Genomic DNA, 18,702 nt, shown 5'->3' with positions numbered 1-18,702 from the left:
TACTCTCAAAATCAAAGGCTTGTTCAAAAGCCCCTAGAGTCTCACCTACGAGCTTCTCCTTGTATGACCTATTACCTCCTTCACCATAGGAGGGGGAAGCTATGTGATGAGCTCCCACCCTATGATCCTCTTTTACCTTCTTAATACTCCGTTGGAGTTCTTTGTCTTCCTCTCTAGACCTAACTACTGTTTCGTTCATACTTCACATTTTTGCTGAAAGTTTTAATTTCTTTAGTAGTGTGAAACAATATAAATCACATTAATTAAACTCATAATGAGATCCATCATGCTGCCCAAATTATATTTATATATTTTGATCTAAAGCCTTAACGTCACAAGTTTACAACCGCATTCTTTTATTATTATCCTATGTTGGGGCTGGGTGGGTCTTCCACTCACTCACACTTTCTTAATGTCTTGTCTTAACAGTTAACACACTCATCAGTCATCACCGCTCAAACTCCAAAGCTTGGCAATGGCAATGTCCATAGCCATGGCTGCTTCTCTCTTGGGTCTCTCTCCCCCCCCCCCCCCCCCATGTTATGGAAATTCCCACAGAAATCATGATATGGGATTTATGACTATTATCACAATGCCCTCCTCATATTTTCACTCTCTCACTCTGACTCTCAATTCTAACCCAAAAAGGACTAGTAGTACTATCAGGTACCTCTCCTTTTGTTCTTTAGTTTTATCCATTTTCTTTTTTACATGTTCCTTGAGTGATTGAATTTGAATAATAATGGTGTTTTTGATGTCAATCAACAAGTACTGATGAACCAAAAACCAAAAGAAATTTACTAGATAATGCTAGCAACCTCCTTACCAATTTGTTAAGTGGAGGAAGTCTTGGGTCTATGCCTATAGCTGAAGGTGCAGTCTCGGATTTGTTTGATCGGCCTTTCTTCTTTTCACTCTATGATTGGTTCATAGAGGTACTTAGCCTCTTTTGCAAATTTGTCTATTAGAAAATTTAGTTGTCAGCTGGTTGATTGAAAAAAAAAAAAAAAAAAAGAAAAAGAAAAAGAAAAAAGAAAAAAAGCCCTGCAATGCTTCTATTGAATGTTGAGTTGCATTTATTGAGTGATATAGAGAATTTATAAGTTGGGTTTTGAAAACATAATTTTTAAAAGGGTTCAATTAATGTATGCCTGTCTGCTCTTAAGCATACATTAATCGTCTATTTTAGAAGGAAAATTGAAAAAACTCAAAAAAATAAAGAAAAAAAACTAGTGACTTTTTCATTTTTCCATTAAGATTTTCCTAAAATAGTTTACTACTTTATACTTTAATCTAAAGGCATGCATTAGTAAACCCCTTTTTTAAAGGAAAATTATTGTGTAGTCCGGGAATACAAGGTCAGCTTGCTGACCTTGTACTCCCAGCCAATAAATACATGACACCTCACCAAAAAAAAAAAAAAATGCTTGCATAAGCTTTCATGCCACATCAACTCAATAACCCCTACCCATCTTAACGTCTGTTGACTCCATTTGAGTGAGTTCAAAATTTAGATTGGGAATGAGCAGGGTTGTGAAACTTTTCAATATAGAATTCAAAACTTAAAACGGTCCGTTTAGTAGAGGAATTTGAATAATGTTATTTGTAGTTTTTTGAAATATGTGTAAAAAAGTGTGTGAAAATATGTGTAATATTGTTTAAAAACTAAAAATAGTGACTTAAACTTATTTACCAAACAAGCCCAAAATTTTTCATTTTTCATTTTCCTGAAATATTCCTTCTACATCGAAGATTCAAAATACCTCTGTCCAAGACTACAAGAGCCTATTTGTGATTGCCTTCCTGGGAGTGAAATCCAACCCAAATTTTGGCCGATCCCTCCGTAATTATGGCTTCGACTGTTGCACTATCGAAGAGATCTTCAAGGACAACACCGTTCGAAGCTCTGCCCCAGGTCCCTACCGCTTTTTCTCTCCTCAAAATCCTAATTTTCATGTTTATTTTACCGGATTCGTCTTATATGTGTTTATATATGATTGTTACTTTTTTTGATTGATGGTTTTCTTGTTCTTTTTCCTTGTGAATCACCAAACAAAAAGAACGGCCAAGAAGTCATCTCGTCCAGAGTCTACATCGATAAATCCTAAATGGGAAACAATCTGCGGTACTGTTGGTCAAGGTAGAGGACAAGCTGGCATAGAGCGTGAAAAGGATAATATATAATTAGGTGCGAGCGAATGAACTGGTGGAAGACGAATTCCTTGAGGTGACAAGCCGTTCATAACATAGATTGCCTGATGGAGGTGATGAAAGCTTCAAGGAAGAGTTGAGTAAGCAGAGCCATAGCTATCGGAGGTCCAGCCCAGAAGGAAGAAAGCACTCAAACGGAGTTAACAGATGTTAAGATGGGTAGGGGTTATTGAGTTGTTGCGGCATAAAAGTCTATGTAAGCATTTTTTGGTGAGGTGTCATGTATTTATTACCTGGCAAGCTGACCTTGTAGTCCAGACTACACAATAATTTTCCCTTTTTAAAATGCAATTGAAAGTTTTAAAAATGTAAATTATTTCAAGTTTTCATGTAAAATCTTTTCTCCCCCCCTCCGCAAATTTGCAGTGCCAATCGGGCTTGAAATTTGAATTTTTGTTCTTAACTATCATTTACTTTTGTGTGCATTATGCTTTCGTGATTTGATAATTGTGGACATGCTAAGTCCTAATGTTCGCTCTCCTCTAAATATGTTTGTTGAACTTGGCAGCATGGCTCTGTGTATAAACTTGCTTTTGGGCCAAAAGCATTTGTTGTTGTATCGGATCCTATCGTTGCAAGACATGTTCTTCGAGAAAATGCATTTTGTTATGACAAGGTACTACCTAGCTATATGCTTCTTGACTCCACTGTTAGGTTCTAAAGTCTTAGGATTTTATGTATTTAGAACTCTAATTTGTATTGTTGGCAAACCATGATCAAAACAATGTTTTAAAAGTGTTTTTAGTCTAGCTCAAAGTTGTGATTTTATGTAAAGTTGGAATCGAGTTAAAGCAGGAAGCATTGTGCCTTTCGGCCTAGCTCGATCGATCGAAAGACAGGCTCGATCGATCGAAGCTCGGGCAGAATGTTTTTCTGCAGATTCGTCCAACTTAGCCCTAAGTGTTTTAAAACGTTTTTAGGGTTTCTTATTTGTCCTAAGTATAAAAGGCAAACCCTAACCACGTTTTAGAGTGACTCATAATTGCAGTTTGTGTAAATCTCTTGTGAGATCTAGAGGAGCTTTCCTTTACACAAACTTAGGGTTTTCAAGGAGAAGATTTATCTACGCCTTGATGATCAATTCAGTTGCTGCCATTGAAACTTAAAGAAAATACAAGCGAGTGTGCTTGTATCTGGTAGTGAATCCAAGAAAGAAGGAGTCCGTGGATTCGGAACTTGCATGTGGTCGTGTCTGTAAGTTTTACTGGTTGGTAGCAATAAGAAGTCGAGCGTGGGGGCTTGTAAGTCTTATTGTATGAACTTCGATTCGTTTAAGATAGTGGATACAAGTTTACCTTGAGGATAGCTAGGTCAAATCCTCCCCAGGTTTTTACCGGTTTGGTTTCCTGAGTGATCATATCTTGTGTTATTTATTTTCCACTGCAGTGCATGATTTGATCTTTTATTTTGTGATAACCTAGACTTGTTTAATTGGACTAAGTAACAACTTGACTAATTACCTAGGTTAAATCAATCGTTTAAGGGGTCTAAAAACTATCATCCACCCATCCCTCCTCTTGTCAACATGATTATTGATGTCAATATGAGTTTATGTAAAATGCCTTTTATTTATGTAAGCATGTATGAACTTTCTTTGTTTGGTCTATACGTTTATAAGCCTGCTTAACTCGTATCGTCTAAATTATAGCTCACATATTTGTACGACTATTCCAGGGATCTTATTTCTTTTTGTTGATAAAATAGGGTTTTGACTTTTGAGCCTTTGCCAACCTTACAGGTTGGCTTTAGTTTTTGTTTGTCTCAATTGGGTCTTAAGGCCAATAGTATGGGAAATTAATTGAGAAAAACCATCAATCACATGAGAAATGACGATACCATTACCATGTGAAATGATTCCAAACCTTATGAATCTTGATAGCTTTGCTAGCATGTTTGATCATTATGAAATTTGACTAGCATACTTTTAAATTATATGTCATTTTAAGTACTTTCTGCATATCATTTATTTATTCTAATCTATTATTACTCAACTTGTTGCAAACTCAATTAGGGAGTCCTAGCTGATATACTAGAACCAATAATGGGCAAAGGGCTTATACCTGCAGATCTTGACACTTGGAAGCAGAGGAGAAGAGGTAAGCAAGTAAAAAATGTGTATTTTTGGGTTTTGCACCTTAGTTTATGACAAAACTCAACTACCTCTATATTAATTCTTCAACTAAAATGATGATCCACAATTTGTTGGTATCTAATTCCTCTGCCGTCATAGTCTCCTTCTCCTTTGGGATTAGTTAGTTTTGAAAGGTGGCTTAGATCAAAAGATGATTTTCGTACAACTGTAAGTACATATTGGTAATTTTGGGAATGTCAAGTTGTATGTTGTAAGAGTTCATATTGCCTGGGAAGTCATCAGGTTTTCCTAAAACAATACAAGTTTGTTGTTTGACCAATTGAATAACTTATGCAACATTAGTTACTTATCAAATCCTTATTAGTTTTTGGCACTATATATATATATATATATATATATATACTCTTCATAGACATTCTATTCCTTCATGTATTATATTTAGGCAAGTTCAAACGTTTTATAGATGAACTACAGTAAAAAAATTATAGAGAAAATTTGCTCTTAATAATTGTCATAACTTTGATGCTTCATACAGTTGGATAAGTGTAAAAAATTAGACAGGATATACAATGATAAGTAACTGAATGCCAGGAAGTGATCCTTAGTGTCTTGTGTTAGGCACTTACTGGTAAATTTTATATGTTATGCAGTTTCTTCTAGTCTAGTTAGATACAAAGTGTTCTAGCTTGTAGTGATGGATGACAACCAGCATAAAGGCTAACAAGTAGGCACCTATATCATGATAGTCTGAGGTCTGATATCCAGTGCCTCCCCAATGCCTTGCAGGAAGTTAATAACTTAATCAAGTTTTGTAGTAGTATAATATAATATTACTCATTTATGTATTTACCAACCTATCCTGATCTGGATAGTAAATCAACTTTAACCCGGTGCCGTTGAGAGACGCAGATTGTCTGCTTCCTTAAAAAAAGTGACATGCCAGTCATTAAATTACAACAAAAGTAAACCAGTTATTTTTGACTGACTAAAGGCTTATATGTTAAAAGCCTAGAGTTCTTAGATACAAGATTATCGATATAAGGTCAATTTATTATTAATCATAATGGTACTTCTGAATATAAATTATTACTTCTGGAATGGGAGTTAAACTTGTTTTGCTTATTATAAATTAAACTTGTTTTGCTTATTATAAATTAGCTCTTCCAAACTTTTTTTATTTCCTTATTATGAGATGGCATAGATTTTGTCTAATAACTCCATCTGCAACTTCTTTATATATATATATATATATGATCAGTCTACCTTCTTGTTTTATTCTAAATCCAATCATATTAGAATAATAATATGTTCCAGGCAAAATGATGCTCATAGAAATGGGAACTTAGACATCATATTATTTCAAAACTATGGACTAAATTTGATTTTGGACCTGATCACTATCCTCCATGGGAGTCTATATATATTATGTAATTTACATCAGCAGTGTCTATGGTTGTTCCATTCTTTGCGAGAAGAGAGCAATTTTTTATGGTTAATTCATGCTGGAACTGAATCTTTTAATTTATTTAAAAATAATTCACAGTTATTGCTCCTGGGTTCCATGCCTTATACTTGAGGCTATGGTCAAGATATTTACTGATTGTTCAGAAAGAACAATATTGAAATTTGAGAAGCTTCTACAAGAAGAGACATTGAACAGAGGGAGGAAGACAATTGAGTAATCTCATTGAATGGGATTACTCCCATTTCCAAACCCAAGTGATTGGTCTACTACGCACTTGAACTATTTGACTCCATTTTCAACTATTTAGGCTAATATTCTCTGTTCGTTTACTTTTATTCGAAGACATGTTTTAGACTCAAAGCAACCAAAAGAAAGAAAAAACAGAGGTACAAAAACTAATTAAAAAAATGCAGTTTCGAAGGTTAATTTTAAAGGAATTCTCTCTAATCCACTACCGTATAATCCAATTGATCATTGTGTTTTTAATTACATGAACTAACTATTCATAAGATTGATTTAGATTTACTTAATCGGTCATTTAATTACTCATGGATTATCATCTAACTCGCTATCTAGTAGCTAGTACCTATGTAATGAGTTGGAGAAGGTTCTTCAATATCAGTTTAGAGAATAAATTTTAGGCTAAAATGCAAAACTCACCCTCTAAGTTTCACTATTTTTCATTTAAGTCCTCTAAATTTGCATTTTGTCATTTTAGTCCTCTAAGTTTTAATTCTTCTCAATTTAGTCTTCTGTTAATATTCCGTCCATCACTACCTTTCATCACCTTATTTTATTTTTTTCTTAATTTTAAAGAAAAACGCTAATTTATAATTAAAAAAAAGAAAAAAAGAAAGCAAATTAGAGGAACCTAGTAAGGCTCTAATACTAGCAGATCCTGAGGAAGAAACTGAGAGATTGACACACATTTAACCCTAGCAGAAAGTCTCTTCCTCCGACCTGAAATAAACGAAGGAATCCATTGAGAAATCGGGTTAAAGAACCCCGTAAATCCAGACTAAACCTAAGTACTCAACTCAGTGATGCTCAAGCACCCAAGGTTCTCTAGCCTTATGGTCCGTGACTTCGGTGGCTGAGAACATAGGCATCGTATTGAGAGACCGAGAGGGAGAGGAGGTATTTTGGCCGGAATCAAGTACATCTCCTGGAGCGAAGCGCTGAGGATTGGCTTGAGGCGATCTGTCGAGTAGCTTCTCTCCCTCTCGATCTCTTGACCTCTCGGTCTGTCAATCTCTTTTTCTCCCTCTCGATCTCAATTATTAATGAGTTAGGCAGTTAGGCAGAGTGGGTAGTGGGGTTTCTTCTTACTATTCTTTAGTTGGTTCATGTTCTTCATATGGGGGATGCATTGGGTTTTTATTTTATTTATTTTTTATTTTATTTTTATAAAAATTTTATTAAGGTTTTTTAATTAAGAAATAAATAATTAAATATAAATTAAATATTCAATAAAGGACAAAACGACATCGTTTTTGGACAAATTAATGGTAGTTATGGATGGAATATTAACGGAAGACTAAATTGAAAAGGATTGAAACTTAGAGACTGAAATAACAAAATGCAAACTTAGAGGACTGAAATGAAAATTTGTGAAACTTAGAGAATAAGTTTTGCATTTTAGCCTAAATTTTATTCACTTTTAACATTCTTCCCCTCTGATTTTAGATTATTATTATTATTATTATTATTATTTTTTTTTTGGGTTCGGGAAAAGCAAAACACTGTTTTATTTTAATATTTAGATCAACACAAAACGTAAGTTCTGGTAAATGGATTCTTACCCTAATCGGATTAAAGAGTCTTCTTCGAGATGACGAATAGCATGACTTAAGGAGTACGTACTTGATTGTAACGAAGGTTTTGCAAGAAAATGTCTTAAGAAAGTAGAGTGAAGGAAAGTTTATTTTATTACTTTTTCCGGAAGGGTTTGCCGGTTTGGTTTACAAAAAGAGTTAGTAGGGAAATGATTCAAATTTTCCCAGGAAAAAAAAAAAAAAAAAAAAATCTTGCTAAAACTGTCAGATAAGATTTGGGTCGAAATATTTCCTGCAAAAAATTAGTTCACACTGGGACGTGCCTTTTCCTGTCAACCAAATGTACAGAAAATATAAGACCTTTTTCAACCAATTTAAGGTTTTATTTTTCCTTTCTCAAACTATATAATAATTATTTTTTATAAAATAAAAAACTATATAATAAAGCGCATCCATCACGGTCATATTTTTTGCCCTGCAAAGGAATAAATCCAAATTTGGCTTACCAATAACCGGAGAAAAAAAATGGCATGTTTAATCAAACTAATAGAGTAGTATTGTTTCTCAAAAATAAATAAAGAATAGTATTAATTACACACATTCTGCTACATACACATTTACACATGAAAAATCAACGGAAATTATGACTAGAAGTCACATTTTCAAGTTGAAAATCATGACTTCAAATAATGATTTCAGTTTTTTATTTTTAGTGTGGGTAAATGTGAGTGCAACAGAGTGTGTAACAGTTTTTCTCCCTAACAAATATCATTCAGCAATGTCAAGTGATGAACATTTATTATCTATATACATATCAAAATCTTTTGAGATGTATCAAACTTATTTTGATGGGCATAACACATGTAATATTAAGAAAATTACACAGAAGAAAATGACCAAACTCAATTTTTTTGTTAATGTTTTTACCTTCATAAAATAGAAGTTTCTTTCCTTTATTTTTTTTATTTTTTTTGCTAGAATGACTCCAGTAGTTAAAATTAGGTGGCACAACTTTAAAAAAGAATAGGTTCAGAATCATGGAAAGACTAATCTACAATGCAATTTCTAATAAGATTTGAGCGGTTCCTAATGGTTGCATCAAATAGTTGGAAGGGCAGAAATCTAAAAGTACATGAGGCCCTTAGGGGTAGGGATGGCAATTTTTCCCCGCCCCGCATAACCCGCCCCTCCCCGCTTCGCCCCATGCGGGTTTTCTCCACCCCGCAAAGGCGGTGGGGTGGGGATGGGGCAAGATTTTAGCCCCGCACCACGGGGCGGGGCGGGGATGGGTTTAGGCTTTTTAGACCCACCCCGCCCCGCCCCTCCCCGTCCCTGCCCCGCCCCGCGTTACTAAAAGTTATAATTGTAAAATTTTCATACCCTAAAACCCTACTATTTAAACAAACATATTAATATTAACATATTTTATTCTACCCAATGTGATTCTTTGCCTTTATTTTGTTGTGTTGTACTATGAGATTTTTTTTTTATTTAATGATTGTCTTTTAAACACTTGGACATATTATTCAATTTTTTCTAAAATTTGATTTGATTTGATGAGATAAATTTAGTTGTAATTTCAAGTATATCTTTATTAATGAAATAGGTTTCATTAAAAAAATTGTACTAGTTGTAAGGCAAATTAACAAAAAGTAGAGTTTTACGGGGTGGAGTGGGGCTTCGTGGGGCCCCAAGGGGCGGGGATGGGTTGAGAAAGTATTCCCCGTCATGCGGGGCAGGGCGGGGCGGGGATGGGATAAAACAAAACCATGCGGGGTGGGGACGAAGATCCCATCCTTCGGCCCTGCCCCGCCCCATTGCCATCCCTTCTTAGGGGTAAAGATGTGGAGTCTAAAAGAACTGCTCAAGCAGCTTTGACATTGTTGGTTGAATATTGTGGTGCACATTCACAAGATAGTAGCGTGAGAAGAGAGCTCCCTGCTTGTGGATAAGTGATGATATGTCAAATTGAACGTGGATGTTTTCCAAGCTGAAGTCCTCGGGTGTGGGGGCTATCATTAGAAACAACAAAGGGACTTCCAATGGTAGCCATGTCCTGGAGATGTAGCAATGTGATCCATTCTTCAATTGAGGGCGGGCGGTTATTTATTTATTGGACAAAGTTTAGCTACAAATTAAATTGGTTGTACCCTTAGACTATAACATTACTCAATATATTTTTATTAGAGGTGAATTTTGACAAACCATTAGATTACATCTTCTTCTTATATCCTGTATGCTTACAAAATTTCTAGAAAATTAAATATTAATAACTATGTCATCAATAAATTGTTTAAATTACAAGTTTTTGTAGTTTAAAAATATGCATAAAATATAAGTTTATAGATCATATAGTAATAAATATCTAATTGATACAAAATTTGACATGTATATTAAGAACATAAAGAACATGCAATTCAACGGTTAGATTTTTAAAATATGTAGTAATATTTATTTTATCGAGTAAAGTTGTAATCTAAGTCTACAACTAATTTTGTAGCTAAACTTTATCCTTATATATTAAGACTTGCTTTTTAGACTTGGAAATTATGACGCATCATTTTGGAAGTAGATTCAAGATAGGTTCTAAACTCAAGGATCAGAAAATTTCAGATTTATATAACTTTTGGCTGGGCAATGAAATTATGGATACAGAGCTCCCATTGCAAAATTTTGAACAAAGGGAAAAATCTCATGTATAAGGAGGGAAGCTATTGTAGCTCATAAACTAGTTAGACATTCGTGCACAATCAATCTCAGAAATATCTTCCCCCCTCCAAAATCAAGTGATGTCTTTGATTGATATTTTTTTATTAATGAAAGCTAATGAATTGAATTTCAATATATAAATAAAATTATAGAAGGAAAATTCTCTAAGGAGAATTGACCTCTGTAATTCTACTGTAATTCCATTTAATTAACACCAATTACCAAACATGAAGGGTAAAAATCAATTAAGAGTTTCTGAAAACAAGATGGAAGAAGGTAAATAAGAGAGAAACTTATCGGCTTCCCCACAAAAGTTTGTAAAAAAATGAAAGGTAGCATTTAGACTATGTCAACCTATATTTGATTTGATTTTCACTTTTCCAGTTTCACTCGGATTCTTACAAATTTGTAAAAAGATTAAATTACATTGGCATAAACTAGAAATTTAGGTTTCAAATTAAGTGAGGTCATACGAATAAGAATACAAATCTTATTCTTCTTTACTACTTAATGTGTTCTACTTTATATTTTACCAGTATATTAAGTGTCAAAATTTATTTTTTATAAAATCACATTAATGGAATGAGTTAAAAACAACCCAATCCTATTTGAAAGGCTAAATTATTATAGCACATGAGAAATATTCATGCACCAAAAATGGCACATTCAAACATGGGCTTATGTTCCTGAGACATTAACCCAAATCTCCGCCCCAAATGTGCTCCACAATCGCAATCATGGAGTATGTGGGGGAAACATGAAGAGCCCTATATATACACTTGCCCCTTCCATATGCCAAGGAAAGAGATAGATCCTAAAAATATTTCATCATTGTGACTGTTGACTTTTGCATCAAAATAGTTTTAACGGGCGGAAAATTATTATATACTCCCGAAGTACCATAAATGCGTACTCCCTCCTCCCACATGAATGGTGGGTCCCATTAATTAAACTCACGGTGAGACTCACCATTCATGTGAGAGGGGGGAGTATACATTTATGGTACTCTGGGAGTACCTAATAATTTTCCTTAACAGGCAGCATGCAGATGCCAACACTCGCTTAATGTGATTTTATTATTATTATTATTATTTTGAGATAAGCTCAATGTGATTTTAACATTAGACTAATAATATAAACTATAAAAACATTTCACCCATGGTTTTAAAAATTAGATTGGATCATCCGGTTTAACTAAAAATCAGAGCCTAAATTGGTCTATTAAAAAATTACCAAAACTGGTGAAAAGGGAAAAATTAAACACTTTTCCGGTTCTTTAACCGTTCTAATTTTTAAAATCATGAGTTCACCGTAAAAATAATAATAATAATAATATAATAAAATAAGCAAAAGGAAAAAATGACAAAGAGAAAGGGGAATCTTGTTTTGGGGAATATAAAGAAAAAATAATTTTCTTGTATTTTTTAAATCAAAAACATGTTTGGTTAGTTGAAATTAAAAAGATAGTTTTTTGAAGATAAAATTAGAAAATACTAAAATATGTTGTTACTAGAATTTGAACTCTAATGATAACTCATTAAATGAGATAAATTCATTGAATTAAATACATGTTTTTATTGACTTTTGAAAATTAGAAACTGAAAACAACCATTTGCATGTTTTTAGTTTTCTTTACAAATTGAGTTTTGAGAACAATTTTTGTTTTCTGTCTATTTTGGTTTTCCAAACATGTTTTTTAGTTTCAAAAATAGATTTTTTTTTTTTTTTTTTGGGAAACAGAAAATAAAGAGAAAAAACAGTTACCAAACATACCCTTAAATTTTTGTTTTTGGACTATACCTATAATTGTGACAAATTGATATCACAACAAATTCATAATTTCTATAATGGGAGCATTTTAAATTTATGAGTTTGATAGTGATATTCCACTAAGAGATTAAATTCAATCTCCCTCTCAAAAAAGGCAACATATTTCATATTTGTAATGTCGGCAGCATTAATATCGTTTGAACATTCCATTGTATTTTACTTCTGCCGTCTGAAAAAAGTAGCATTTGTTTGAACTACACCAAAAATTTAGTAATAAAATACAAGGAATCTTCTTATCTAATTTGCTACCCATGAGGGGGAAAAAGACGGAAAGAAGGAAGCATACAAAACTAAAACTATAAGAGAGGCCTGAGCTGAGAGTCAAAGAAGAACAAAATAGATAGGGATAGTTAAATACATTATTGCATTGTGATAAAGAATTCAAAGGCATGACACACAATCGCCCACGTTTATTTTGACTCTCTGCCCCCTCTTTGATGTCTCCTTCAAACCCTACTCTTCTTGCTCAATTTACGGCAACCAATATATAATTTTTAGGCAAAAATGCAAAACTCATCCTCTAAGTTTGAGTTTTATCATTTCAGTCCTTTAAGTTTCATTTATTCTCAATCAAGTCCTCTCTTAACAATCTGTTAAATGTTGCCGTTATCTATATTAAAAACGCCGTTTTGTCATTTTTAAAAATTTTTAATTTTAATTTATTATTTTAAGAAAGTGTTAATTTCAACAAAAAAAAAAAAAAAAAAAAACCCAGAAATTATACTAAAAAACGACGAACATCATTGAAGAACAAAATTGAATCCCTACCCCCTACCCCAGCCCAATACCGACAGATTGAGAAAGAGAACGGTAGATACCACAAAATCTCACCGGAATTGAAAATCATGAAACCCATTTTGTTGCTTTCAGAGAGATGAACTTAACACCCAAAATTGAAAATCATGAAACCCATTTTCCAAAATGTAAATTAGTTTCTTTTAAAGAGCTGAACAAAACACCCAAAAATTGGGTTTTGAAAACAAAAGGCAAAGCAGTTCTCCCGTTCTCTTTCTCAATCTCTCGATATTGGGTTGGGGTATAGGGGTGGGATTCAATTTTGTTCGTCGTTTCTTAGTATAATTTCTAGGGTTTTATTTATTTATTTATTTAAATTAACATTTCCTTAAAATAATAAATTAAAATTAAAATTTTTAAAAATGACAAAATGTGCGTTTTTAATGTAGATAACAGCAACATTGAACAGATTGTTAAGGGAGGACTTAATTGAGAATAAATGAAACTTAAATGACTGAAATGACAAAACTCAAACTTAGAGGACTGAAATGAAAAGTGATGAAACTTAGAGGGTGAGTTTTGTATTTTTGCCTAATTTTTATTTGACCCTCTGTTTTCTGTAAAATTATTCAGCAACGGGACCCATTGTTTTGTTTTGCAAGAGTGAGAGGGACAAGAATTGTATCATTTCTCTCCTGTTCTGTTCTACAAGTTGCATGAACCACATTTATTCATTTAATTACTCATTCATTTGTTTTGACCTTTTGGATGGAGTACAAGTGAAAAACATAGAAACAAAAACAAGCACACCCTACGAAAATCGAAACCTCAACCAAGCCATACTGTTAATTTTTGGGTTTTCTGGTTTGGGTCGAAGCCAATCCAAGAAGCAAAACAAACAGATGGGTCTGGCCTGCTTTTCTGTTGTGAGTCCAGCCCACATATAAAGCAAGAGGTCTGAATTAAAATTTTTAATTGAAGAGGAAAAAACAAAGCTGGGCAGCCTCCACCAAGATGAGATTAGCAAAACATGGGGAGCTAAAACCCAGGTCAAAATTACCAAAAATAGATGCGTCAAGGGACGTTTGGCTCAGTATGACCAGCATGGACAGGAGTCCCAAGTGAATTAAGAGACGTGAGTCTCCGAGTAAAGGCAACAGGTTGTGTTCTATAAATCGAGACATGCATGTGAGGTGAATTTGGAGAGAGAGTGACCGCCGCCTGCGATAGAGAAGGCAGCCGTATTGGAGAAAAGTACAGCCAAAGAGAGCTGTGCCTGAAAACAAAGACTACAAGCTAAAGGAGAGAGAAATAGTGGGAATGAGAACAAAAGAAAATAATTAGATTATTTTTTTAGTTGTAGACATACACAAGAAAATAAATTTGAGATTTTCTCTATGAACAAGTATTTTTAGATGCAATGACCACATGGAGTTACTGTATTTAAAGTGAGTGAAGATATCAAGTGAGCTCACATAAATTCATGCATAGAGATTTTATTATTTGATGTGGATCTCAAGTTAGTCATAAACTTAAGAATATTTATTTTAGTTTTATAATGGAAACTGGTCCACAAGCCTAGCGGTCTTAGGTGCCTAATAACTTCCCAAGCAGTACCTAACTCCAAACCTAAAATTTGGTTTGTAGACCTATGTAAGTAAGTGGCCCAATTTGGTTTGTTGACCTAACCAGGTGGCAACTCTCAAATTTTCACCTCTGATCCATTTAGCTAAGGCATTCTTTCCATAGGGGTATTAACCACATATGCAGTGCGAAGACGGTGTGCTCACAATTACCATCATGAATTTCTTATTATAGTTTTTTTTAAATGCACTACTTACATTTTTTATTTGGATAATTATGTATAATGTTCAACTTTTGCCTAGAAATAGAAAATACATCTAGTGAAAGAAACTAAATTTCTATGGACATCCAAAGAAGATGAGAGTTGGTTTAGTGTTTATTGGAACTAGTTAGCATGTTTAATGGAAAACATACAATAGTTTTAAGCCTGGTTTCACACTTAAATTAGACGAATTGATGGAGAAGAAACTACCAAGATATGGTATAAAGGTAAGTCTACAAATAGAATCTAGATACAAAACTTTAAGAAGACAATATGGGGCAACAGATGTGTAGACACCTCATTTTGCAACTTACATTTAACCTCATTTGGAGGAAACAAGAGTAGCTTTACCTTAGAGATAAGATTCTTAATTCTAGTCATTGGGTCATTAATTACATATCATCAAAGTGATATTGATGACTGGTCACAGACTCAATCGAACCATCAGATTGAAAGTTATTGTCAAATCAAGTTTTAATTCGAAGATGCATTCTCACAAATTAAGTCTAGCCATGTGAGATTATGAACAATTAATTTTGATTGGTTATAATTATAATCAAATTGAAATTAATGACATGTCATAATACTATTGGCTAGGACTATAGTTTAGGGTAAAGTTGCACATACTTGATTGATTAGATGGTCAAATATTAATTATCCATTAGTAATTGATGCAATCATCTTCTTAATTGGGAAAATTAGGTCATGATTTAGGGCTTATTAATTCAAAATGGAGGTATTTGGGGCCTATTAATACTAATTAGAAGTTAATTTGGGGCATATTAATAATAATTGGGCTGAAATTTTTTTTCCAAGAGATGATCTTTGCTCACTATTTCATTAATATCTATGAGGCCACTTTGAATTTTGTAGTGAGTTTAATTTTTCTGGAAATTGGACACATGGGGCTTCAATTTAAGCATAATAATGAGGAAATTTCGATTAGAATGAGTGAGATATGATTTTTTGAAGTTGACTCTACTGGCTGTTACAAACTTTTAATTAGTTTTGGGCATATTACAACTTACCCACATGTTGTTTGGCCAAAATTTAAGTTGCCTACTTGTGGTTTAAAATTTGGTACTTTGCTCATAGTCCATAATCCACCTCCATTACAAACATGAAAAACATAACAAAATAAAAAAAGAATAAGATCAAAAGGTGGCTTTTTAAAAATTTAGAAGCTTGCTCAAGAATTTCAATAGCATAAATTGTCATTTTAGGCTTGTAAGATGATGTTTTATTCTCTCTCAATTGTATATTCATATCAATTTGTACCAATAGGACGTTTCTATCTCTCTCAAGGTAACTAGATATCTCTCTCTCACCCAAGCTGAACATCATGGCCGAAAACCTTAAAGGCTTGTTCTCCTCAGCTCATTGCTTGCCACTGCCACCAAAGGCAATGGCTTCCACTTCCCTTGATCTATTGAATAGCAAGCTCTCTCTCTTATGCCAACCCAAACCCATGGTGGAGCCTCCTTGCTCTGCCTCTCGCCGTTTGTCACTAGATCCATCACTATAGGCAGTTTTTCCTCGTCAATTTCACTCTGAAGCACTCCTTGTTTTCTCTAATCTAAACAAAGCCCATGACCTCAAGCTTTCCCTTTCTATCTATGATTTCTCTTTCTCCAATCTAGCATTTGAAGGGGAAATGGTTGCACATGAAGGTTAGTGCTATGTGAAGATTGGGTTGGAATTTTTTTGGTTCTATTTGGGTGTTCTAATTTTGAATAATAGTTTTTCAAATTCATGATCATACAAAACACACATACATTAAATAAAAAATAAAAAATTTGATGTTGTTTAGTTCACCCACCACTAAACCAGAAATATATAGTTCAATATTCTTCACATTCAATGGCCATGAAGAACCCAGTAACTAGCCAAAAGCCAGACCATCCATAAACGTTGTTCAGTTCACAATGCTACTACTGTCTGTTGGGTATATTCTAGAATTCACTTTCACTTCTTATTTTTCTTTTCATTTGACTAGATGAGGTAAAAAGCTTGGATTTTTCAAGTGGGTTTGTTGATAGAAAAGATGGACAGTATTGGGATTTTTGTAGTGGGTTTGTTGTTAAGTTGATAGAAAAGGTTGAAGGTTGGAGGAAGGAATAGAGAGGTGGGGTTGGGGTTTCAAGTTTCAGGTTTCATTGTTCTTACTAATTTTGTCCAATTTTCCATTTATTATCCCTCATTAGTGATTATTCTTTGTGTTTGGCTAATTCTGTTGTGTTGTTGTTCTAATTTGTATGCAAGTTAGTGGGTTTTAGATTGGTATAAGTGTTTGTGGAGACTGTTAGCAAGAGCATAGTTGGATAATTTTTGTGTTCTAAAGTTCTTAAGCAAGCTTCTAAAATTTTTAAAAATCAAACTTTTGATCTTATTTTTTAAAATTTTGTTATTGTATGGCACCATGATCCCAAGATCCATATGGGCCCTGGGCTCAGGCCCAATGGAACGACCCCGTGTCCCTAAATCCTTCTTGAAACTGTCTACATAAAAAACGATTTTTGGGCCTCTGACCTAGAGATGCGCTCGGCATAGTACCTCCCGAACAATCATGTAAACCCTGTCCGGACAGGTCATGGGATGCTCGGGGAGCACCATTACCGAGCAGATTCGCCTGAACTGGAACCAAGTTCCAAGGCCATAATTGTTACATCCCACTCTCACCTAAACACCCACTTAAAACAGATAATATTGGACCTCCAATTGCACTAGCAGTGGCAGTAATCATGATCTCCCCACTAACCTAAGCTATAAATAGCAGAAGTTGGGGAAGATTTTGGGGTTCAGAAAAAAAGAGAGGAAAACAGTCATTAGGAGAGGGAGAAATACTACTTTGAGTCTCTGTACCGAAAATAACCCAAGCTAGGAAATCTAGAGGCCCACCTTACAAATAAATTGTGAGCTCAAAGGAGGTTGAGCCCAACAGTCTCGTTTTGGGTTTGCACAGTTATGTTTTCATGTTTGTAACAGAGAAAGTCCATAGGTGGGTTACGAGCCCCTAACGAAGCAAACCTCGAATGGGAAAAGTGTCAAATTTTAAATCATGGGTAGACAAATTAAATTTTGGCCAAATCATAGGAGAGTAAGTTGTAATTTTCCCTTTCTTGCTCCTTGCTCCCACCAACCTCCGAAATTAATGCACCAACCTTCCCTAACTTTGAAATTGGGTATAGATTCATGATCTCCTTTCATCCCTTGTCAACTCTCATTAAATGCTTTCCCATTCTAGAATCCTCCACTATCCTCTATAAAAAGGACATCAATCCTTTATTCTAGGACACATATAAACATCATCTCTTCTCTCCTTGAGTTCTAGTGAAATAGAGTTAGTCTTGTAATATCTTGGTTTTCTTGAGACTTAAGATATTGAGTGAGCCACATTTTTCTGCTCCTAGTTATTCTTCTCATCTTCTCCCAAAAACCTAAGGAAGTTGGGAAGTCTTGTCATACCTTGGTATTCTTTAGACCCAAGGTATTGAGTGAGTACTCTCTCCCTTCTTAGGACCATATCACAAAAAGCCTCATCCTTCACTGTATGGATCTAGCACGCAGGTATAATCCATTCCACAAACTTGTTTTATTTATTTATTTTATGTTATTGTGATGTTAATTTGGGGATCATAGTATGCCTTTCAAATTTGTCTAATATGTTTGAATGTTCTAGATATGCTTAAATGTCTATAAACACAAAATATCAAGTTTGGAAATCAAATAATTGAAAATGTTTCACAAATATAAATTTGTATTGATGAATTTGTAAGTACAATTCTTTGTATTTAAATTCTAATGCAACAGAAGAATCATTTGATTTGATCTCCTTGGAAAAGTTTTCTATTCAAGTATCGCGTCAATGTAGTCTTTACTGGAGCACAAGATGTCCTTCCCTTGGATTGGAAAGTGGATTGAAAGGTATTTGGAAAGGAATTGCGATGAATCTTTCATTGTATGCTTGTTAGAGATTTCTTGTTCTTGATCTTCGAAGATTTGTAGTGAAAGTTCTTCGGGGCTTTAGAGCTTGAATCCG

General features: G+C 34.1%; 1 protein-coding gene across 1 annotated transcript; it reads left to right on the top strand.

The window, feature by feature from the left end:
• The first annotated feature begins 591 nt into the window (after nucleotides 1-591).
• On the top strand, nucleotides 592-5,977 carry LOC115987389 (cytochrome P450 97B2, chloroplastic-like). The gene is made up of 5 exons (XM_031110918.1): nucleotides 592-666; nucleotides 755-935; nucleotides 2,720-2,827; nucleotides 4,223-4,307; nucleotides 5,847-5,977. The coding sequence occupies exons 1-5, from the start codon at nucleotides 593-595 to the stop codon at nucleotides 5,924-5,926; spliced, it is 528 nt and encodes a 175-aa protein (XP_030966778.1). The 5' UTR covers nucleotide 592; the 3' UTR covers nucleotides 5,927-5,977.
• The last annotated feature ends 12,725 nt before the right edge of the window (nucleotides 5,978-18,702 follow it).

The sequence above is a fragment of the Quercus lobata genome, chromosome 4 (genome assembly GCF_001633185.2).
Source record: "Quercus lobata isolate SW786 chromosome 4, ValleyOak3.0 Primary Assembly, whole genome shotgun sequence".
NCBI lineage: Eukaryota > Viridiplantae > Streptophyta > Magnoliopsida > Fagales > Fagaceae > Quercus > Quercus lobata.
Note: the sequence above shows the minus strand (reverse complement) of the source record. Positions and strands in the feature narration are given on the sequence as shown.

Coding starts and splice junctions, on each gene's coding strand:
- LOC115987389 (XM_031110918.1), top strand. CDS start 593: ATGCCCTCCTCATATTTTCACTCTCTCACTCTGACTCTCAATTCTAAC. Junction 2,828..4,222: donor ATGCATTTTGTTATGACAAG/GTACTACCTAGC, acceptor AAACTCAATTAG/GGAGTCCTAGCTGATATACT. Junction 4,308..5,846: donor TTGGAAGCAGAGGAGAAGAG/GTAAGCAAGTAA, acceptor AATAATTCACAG/TTATTGCTCCTGGGTTCCAT.